General features: G+C 38.6%; 1 protein-coding gene across 5 annotated transcripts in view; it reads right to left on the bottom strand.

The window, feature by feature from the left end:
• Gria3 (glutamate ionotropic receptor AMPA type subunit 3) overlaps positions 1-8,775 on the bottom strand; it is a 289,158-nt gene that overhangs the window by 209,463 nt on the left and 70,920 nt on the right. For all 5 annotated transcript variants that reach the window (XR_003849681.1, XM_008833922.1, XM_008833921.2 and 2 more), the window contains exon 3: positions 4,374-4,613. Coding sequence is in view for 4 of the 5 variants with exons in the window: in XM_008833922.1 (XP_008832144.1) it covers positions 4,374-4,613 (240 nt within the window). In the remaining variant the exon portion in view is untranslated. The remainder of the gene's footprint in view (positions 1-4,373; positions 4,614-8,775) is intronic.

The raw sequence follows: 8,775 nt of genomic DNA on the forward strand, positions 1-8,775 counted from the left end.
ATTTGTGAGGAGAAAGGACAAGAGGAAGAAAATGAGAAAGGGAACAGAGATGTGGAGAAGAAAGAATAAAAGAGTGAACAAGAAAGATTTTGTGCTTTAAATTTTGCAAAATAGAATTATGAGCTGAGACCATGTAGAGAGTGTGGATGACATCATGCAGAAACGTGCGAGGAAAGGAAGCTCCGCTAGTCTCTCAAAAGAGTTCAAATCCAGTCATTCTCAAAACATTCATAGTCCTCTGAGAAAGGGCCCTTTTCTCCTCGTCTTGGGGAATCGCTTTACTATTTAAGGCCTTAAGGACCTTCTAAAATTTTCCCACCTTCTTAGCTGTCTAACAACCTTTATTCTTTCCCCAAGGGCCATGCTGTAATGGATACAAACAACATGGGTGGGCATGAGAACAGTTGGTTTAAACATTTTTCTTTCAGCCCCTGAAAGAAATCACAGTTTCTGGAACAGGATTGCCAATTCCTCAAAGACAGGGTCTAACATTGCCTCTTTTAAATCCCACCAGTGGGATAAAACAATATAACATAAGAAAGTTCAATAATTGCTTGTTGACAAACAGAATAATTGTTACAGCTGCCCTGATTCCTGCTACAACCTTTAAGAGAAAATAACGACGTCTGTTAGAAGGCTGTTGACTTTCAGAGAGTTACTTGGGAACAGGGAGTTTCAGATTCAGAATGGGAGACAGCAGGAGTTTATTGAACACTGGGAAGAAGGTTGGCACTAGTTGTCTCAAAGGGCACCCAGACTATTATTTCATTATCTAAGCTTAGAGTCACAGCTGGGCCAGATTCTTTCATCCCCATGAGCTCTGCACATTGAAGCCAAGGAGAGTTATCAGGTGCTCAAGAGAGTATGGCTGCAGTTCTCAAGTGTGTTGCTATTGTGGAGGAAATGGTAGTACTATTGAGAACTAGGTCACTTGCACCCCAAAATATGTATAATAACTGGAAGAAGTGGCCATTTTCTTGGGATGGTTTTACAGTCTTTTCTCAGGAAGGCATATAGGTAAGAAACCTCCCAAACTGAACTTTTAGTGCCTGGGCACTCAGAATTAAAGTTGACCTTGTACAAGTAGAAAATAGAACAGTGGTTACTGCTGACTGAGGACAGAAAGTTGGGAAGACATTGGTCAGTGGGTACATAGAGCTAGAAAAAAAGGAAGGAGTTCTGATGTCCTATTGCCCAGAAGCATGAATTTAACTAAATTCAAAAATATTTCCAAAATAACTGGAAGAGAGTTTGAGTGTTCTCATACTAAAGAAATGATGAATGTATGGCTGACACATATGTTAATTAGCCTGATTTGATTACTACACAATGTATACAATATCAAAATGTCATATTGTACCTTACAAATAAATATAATTATTGTGTATCAATTAAGGAAACAGTAATAATAATAAGAAGAAAATTATGTTTTGGATTAAGGTTCTATTTCTATAGCAGTTCCTCGCCTGAATAGATATTTCTTCTTTTCTGCATAAAGTAAGTCATTAGTAACCATAAATTTGGCATGAATAAATTGGTGAACGGAGGTATTGTCACTTAGCAGAGACAGACTGTTAATCAATGGGAACAAAATGCAAGACAAGAAGATTTTTGTGGAGATGTGGCAGCAAGCTAGGGCAGAGACATAGTTTAAAAGCTCCTTGGCATAGAGGTGTTCCACAGTGAGAAGCAATGAGTAAACAAATAATAGGGGAGTCAATAAAGGGGAAGATGACATACTTAATCAACTGCATACTTTTCCCAAGAACCGACTTTATATATATATGGAAATAAAAACTTAATTTCTAATTTGGTATTGATAAACCGATGTGGCATTTTATTAAGCATACAAAGCAATGACCTATACATCCCAAATTGGACCTACCTCTGCAGACAGAAATAAAAGCAGGGCCAATGAATCCCTCAAATTCATTCAGTGTTTGATAATTTCAGAAAACAGCAATGTTTATGCAATACGTCTTTTAAATGACCTCAGAAATTTAACCCATTTCTTGGCTCCTTATTCATCTCTGGCCTCTCACAGAGCAGTCACAACATTTGTATATTTAGCTCATTTGAAAAGCAATTATCAGTGCTCCCTTCTGTCTCTCTTTATCTTCCATATTGCATGCAATTTAAAATATTCTAAAATTATATTTTGAGGCTATAATTTCTCCCCATAGTTTTATTACTGAAGCAATAGATGATCATTGGAGGAAAAAAGCAAACAGAATAGAAACTTTACTGAATAATTTAAAGAACTGCTTATCATCACATTGGAGATAGGGTCTTGCAATAGTTTATAGTAGACCCAATGAAATAACAGTGAGAAGCCATTATGTTAAGCGCTAAGTGATTGATGTGGACAAATAGGTTCTCTGGGCACTTAGAAATAGGCAAAATTTCTGCTCCTCAACACTGGTTCAGAAAATAGCATCACCACTTTACTCCTTATATGTTTGTCTATCTCTAGCCTTATTTAAGTTGTCATTCTGATCTGTAGGACCACAGTGTTTTTTTTCATTGATTTTCCTCAGTTCATCACTTCATTATCTATAAAAACTTAAGTCATTTCACTGCTTAGAATCCTGCAGTGAGTTCCCACTGTAGAATCCATTCCCATTGCCATGGCTCCTTGTCGTAGTCCACGGCTAAAACTTGCCTCCTCTCTACATCTATAAAGTTCTTGACAGCCTCCCTTCTATCTTTTCTCTATTAGTTACTTACACTGGTCTTTCATCATTTTCCAGAGGTTCTTTGAACTTGCTATTGACAAATTAGGCTGCCTCCTACTAATCTTTTAGTTGCCTGTGTCATGCAGTGCCCACAGAAGCCAGAAGAGGGCATCGGATCCCCTTGGAGTCAGAGTTATGGATGGGCGTTAGCCATCCTGTAGATGTTGGGATTCCAACCCAGGTCCTCTGCAGCAGTAGCCAGTGCTCTTAACCACTGAGCTATGGCTCCAGCCCCATGAATGCACTATTTTTTAAAAATATGTGATCTATCTCAGGGGGTGGATCACACCTTTATGGATAAATAATAGCTTGTAGAATCATTTGATTAATTAAATGATAATATACAGAATATATAAGTAAGAATTAGTATCAAGATACCAAGTGTCTTGTGTCTGGCATAATACCTCAAAAACAAACCTCACAGAATCACAAAATTTTACATTAAAAGGGGGTACACCTTAGGTCAGGAGACCAAGTCCAAGGGAGCTTAAGCTGGTCAAGAGCAGAAATCTAGTTAGTGTCAGATCTTGGATCAGAATACTCAGATCCTGGTTCAGGGTGATATAGTTCAAAAATACTTTGCTGGTATGTACCCTAGGCAAACACAGGTTTATGTATTTCCCAATGGATGTTGTGCTGCAGCTAAGTTAGAGTAATGTGAAGAATACCCTGGATTCTCAGGAGGAAATAAGACTTTCAAAGTTATGCTGCCCACAAAAATCTTTTCTGTAGGTGTTCCTCGGGAAAGACAGGGCTTTCATTAGTTCTTTCCTTCCCTGAATCTGAAACCCCAGGGTCAGAGAGACCCATCCTTAGACTACAAGTGGGGTTACAAGCAATGACTGATAAAAGAACACAATTTTCTGGAATGTCATGTTGATAGGATCCCTCATTGAGGAAAACCTAAAAACAACTGGATTTTGGAATACATTTAATTGTATTAGGATGTGAATGTTTTAGCGAATTAATTAGTATATCTTTGTGTACAGACTTAATTTCTAAGCCCTTTTCAATGGAATATATCCTTAATATATTATCTCATTTTAGAAAAACCATCCATGCTCAAAACCCAGGATATCCACTTATTATTTTTACCAGGTCAATTATTGAGAATCAGTAAGTTGAGGACTCAAAGTAATCTAATGGAGCAAATCCTAGAAGCAGGAGATAGTGCCACCAGTTCCACATCTGTGGTTTAACTGCTGTGTGAAAAAGCTCATTTCTTCTTTGGCCTTCAGTTATCTCCTCTATGAAGGGGAGATCATCATGGTCTTACAGAAGACTCATTTCCAGAAACTTTCCAGAATGGGCCTCAATGTACTAAGCTGTTTTTACTTTGTGTATTTTAGATCAAGCAATTTTTCTTGGATGATTCTTTGGCAAAAAACAATTTCCAGGAGGGTATCCTATGTCAGTTTTCAGTGAGGACATACATATATAGCCTGGAAAATTAGATCTTAAAATTTTCATTGGTTTGATTTTCATTTATTTTTTTATATTTGATTTATTGAGAATACTAAAAACAAATTTAAAACAGAGTCAGACTTTATTTACTGGAAGAAAACCGTGCATGCAATGATGAAGTTTTAACACAACTATTATGCGAATATCCAGAGGAGAGTAGATACCTCTTCTTACCTCGTTCTGTGTCATAGAGATACACGAACTTCTCCCACTTGTAGTAGCCCAGAAGACTCAGAATGGCACCCTTCAAGGCTGGGCGCATCTGGATGACAAACTGCACATCTGCATCAGTGGGGAAGCTGGGTGTGACAAAGGACGTGTGCAGAGCCCCACAGAAAGATGTCAGGGTATTCATTGACATCTGATCATAGAATCCAAAGATGGCATACACGCCTCTGGAGAACTGGGAGCAGACTGCAATGAGAAAAAGAGGAAGACATTTCAATAAGCCCCTTGCCTTGTGGCAGCTTGTAAGGTTGGAGTTCTAGTGAAAATTTAACCTCAGAATTTCATGCCTCAAAAAGAAAACAACAACAACAACAACAACAACAACAACAAAACCTTAGAGAAATCTCTGGAAGCCTATGGCAGTGCAGTTTCTCAACAGGAGAAAAGTATGAAAAGGGAAATTTTTTTATTGAGCTTTTTAAATTCCATACATTTCCCACTCAAATGCAGACCCCCTTCCCCCATCTATGCCTCTCCCTATCCCCTCACTGAACCCTCTGCAGTCTGCCATACATGCTGAGTCCTATTCATTCAGGTATTTCTACCCAAATGTCCTTCAGTGTAAATGCATTCACTGGAGTCTAGTCAGTCCATTCAGTAGTGATATGTAAGTCATACTCTCCTCCACCCAGCGGCAATCAGTCTCAAATAGTTCTCTATCTAGTGCTGGCCCACAACCCATTTTTTTTTACCTCCTTTTTGGACCCTTGTTTAATTGAGCTGACAGGTCCTGCGCTCGATGCTACTGTTGCCATAGGCTCACATGAGTAAGCCTCTAGTGACTTGGAAGCCTCCACCTCCCTGTGTTCATGAACCAGTCCTGGCTCTTACAATCTTTCCACCTCCTTCCACAATGCTCACTGAGCCGTTGGTGGGTGAGTCGTCCTATCCTACACACTACAGTCTCATATTCTCCCAAACTTGACCAGATGTGGCCTTCTGTGTGCATTGCACTCTGATGTACAAGGGAGCCTTGGTGGTGAGAGTTGAAGGGCACATTAGCCCTCCCTCTACCCCTTATTCCATTTTCTTCCATTGGCCTTAGTTGTAGAGACTAGACTGCAGATGTGTCACCTAGTACTGGGCATCTCTCAGAGGCATGTTCTCTGTTCCTGACCAGAGGTGCAACTCTGCAGTAGCCTCCATCTGATGTAAATAGAAGCTTCTTTGATGAGTGTTGTACAAAATGCTTGTCACTCTAAGGGAGGTCTCTTCTATCTGGCACTTTGTTCCCTGTCAAACAGCTCCTAGGTATACATATGAATTAATGTTCACTCTATGTGTATTTCTCACAGGGTTTCTAGGGCATCACTTTTCCCTCTAGGTTTCCTAGTACCCTGAGATTCACTCATCTCTACTCTTTTTTCTCTCATCCGGGTTCCTTCCTCCCTCCCTTTCTCCCTCCTTAGTCACAGTGCCCCTATTATCCCCATCCTCCCCCCAATACCTCTTGACGCCTGCCATTTGAAAAGGAAATATTTCTTCGAAATAGTTGCATACTATCTGTGTCTAGACAGGGCAGGAAACTAATGTAAAATTGGAAGGAGAAAGGCAAAGGTTGTCTTATCCTCTTGCAACTATCCCAGTTCACCTCCAAGGCACTGGAGGCTCTCATCCACTGACAATAGCTGTCCAGTGGCCTTCTAGTGTAGCCATGCCCCCACCAGGGTACAAGTGTCCTTCTGTCCTTTTGGTTCTTGTCCTCCTAGGTCAACACAATGGGTGGACTGAGTCAGATTAACTGCTACTGTGTTCACTTGGAAAGGTGTTATTCTTACTAAGTTATATAATGTTAAAACCACAGTAGTGTTAGGATTAAGACCCTTCATGTAGATACCTAATAGAGGATTTCAGATTGTAGGCAGGCTGTGGGAATGACTGGCCTTTTAGTGGCCGCTGAATCACAAGAAAGTTCTACTTTGATCCTATTCCATTTATCTGGTAGACTCATGAGCCTCCACAGAGACAATTCATGGCCCCCTCATGGTTGTTGTTAGTTTTCCTTCATTTCGAAGTGGGCCATGCCATTGCCTCTTCTCTCTTCTGGCCCAGAGGAGCTTAAAAAATGTGAACCAATTTCAATATTAGCTTCAGTAGGACATAATTAGCAAAGCAAATCAGCTACAACAACACTGTGGTGCATTCCCAAACCAAGTGGAAATGATCTTTAGATTATCTGCACCACTGCTTCTTTCCAATCATGTGAAGCAGACATAACAGGCACAATGCAATGTGATTTAAGGGGTCCTGCATGGTCTCTCTTATCCATTATGAAACCATAGATTCCACCATTAGGCTCACTTCTATAGTTTTATGATGTTAGAATATTCTGTGGCTTGGGAGAGGGAATAAATAGAATCTTTAAATGCCATTATCATGGTAAGACAAATTAATATGTCCAATTAGATGTTGAAATGAGTGGGAAAGCAGAAGCATAAGTAATGATGGGAATGACTAGGTTCCTTACTGAGACGAGAAAAAGGAAAGGCACTAAGCAAGAACAACAAAAAACATTGAAAGTAGGACGAAGGCAAGTGGAAAACTAATCTAATTCATTTCTTCACCATGTTAAGATGGAGCTCTTGGTATCTGTGGCATCTTGCTTTCCATGGATCCTATTTAAATCTCTGTCGACCTGGATCACTCTCTTTCATTGAGTAAACTGATTAGCCATTAGCTTGAGGGAGGCATTTCAAAGATTTTCAGTCACTTCACCATCTCCAACATGGGAGACCTTTGATTTCAGGACTTCTATGTAGCCTCAAAGCATATGCATAGGAAAAGTCTTTATTCATTAATGAAAGTCACCCAGAGGATGAATCTGGGGTATTTCATGATAGAAAGCTAAAAGGAGTACTCAAAAACCAAAAGATCATTGGTGTTTACCAATGGAGATACTAAGGGAAAACATCCCATGCTCAGTTTAATCATATTATGGAGAGCTTGCAATATCAGGTCAAAGACTGGCCACTGCACATATTGTTATAAATAAAATTGATAATAATAATGTTGATAGTCATAATAATAAGATACTAATAATGGCAACAATCATTGATAATAAAAATCAATAATAGTGATAATATTTAATTATGTGCTATGTTAAATGCTGTACAACTATTATCTCATTTATTATTCTCACAAGCTTTAGAAAGTATTTCTACATTTACTATTTATTTGACAATTTGGAGACCAAAAAATGTCCTAGTTATTAAGTACTGGAGCACCCTAAAACTTACAGTCCCTGCGGGCCAAATCCAACAGTGTCATCAAATAAATATTAGTCTGCATGAGATAGGACATCCAGTTTTAGCAAATAAAAATAGATGTCCAATTAAATTTGCATTTTAGATACAGAATAAATTAGTTTTAGCATAAGCATGTTTTAAATTCATACAGTAAAACTTGCTTGTAGTTTATCTGAAATTCAAATTCAATTTAGCATCTTGATTTTACTTATAATTCTAGAAAGAAGCTGTCCTTACCAATGGCCATGGGACTAAAACACTGGGACAAGCAATCATGGCTCTTCAGCCAAAACAATTCAGAAGATAACTGGTAGCAATAAAGAAAGGCAGCTCCAGACATCTTATCAAAACAGGCTTTGGGGAGATTCAACATATTTCAACATGGAGAATCCTATCCCGACTAGATTATGGGAAACAATTGAGAAGGAAATAACTAAGAACAAGGGAAAGTTACAGGATTCAAGAAGCTCTTGGCATACAAGAAGGGGACAAATGCTGAAAACAAATTATGGTGGAGACATTCTGGTTAATAGAAAAAGAAGTGGCATATTCTCTTTGATACATTGTATTTTAGCCTCAGGGGTGTGGAATTAATTAATCATTCCTAGTTCGTACATGGAACTTTCAGACATTATTGAATTTGCTAGGCTGTAAGAAGCACCTATAAACTCATCATTCAAAGAACTGAAATATTACTAAAATTTCTTTTTTTTTACTTATGTGTTTCTTCTCTGTTTCACCTCCTTGTCTTGACAAACTCTTTTCCTCATAACTACTGTCTTAAATTTCAATTTATCACTGCCCTATTCTTCAAAAATGCACAAACACATGCATAAATACTACATACTATTTTTTTTCCTTTAAAAGCTTTATAGAAAGGGACTGTTGTATATGTGAAACTCAGATGTTTATAAATGTTTGTGAACTGTCTTTAGGAAGGTGTTGTTTTGTCCTGTAGTCTAAGTATATAGCCAGGCTGGTCTTAATCTTGGGACAGTTCTCATGCCTTATGCCTTGGGCTCTCCAGTGCTAGGATCTCAAGGCATGCTTGAAAGCTTGAAAGCTTGAAGTGTATATGTGATGACAAGCTAAATAAGGCAAAA

The sequence above is a fragment of the Nannospalax galili genome, unplaced genomic scaffold, assembly GCF_000622305.1.
Source record: "Nannospalax galili isolate Female #2095 unplaced genomic scaffold, S.galili_v1.0 scaffold75, whole genome shotgun sequence".
NCBI lineage: Eukaryota > Metazoa > Chordata > Mammalia > Rodentia > Spalacidae > Nannospalax > Nannospalax galili.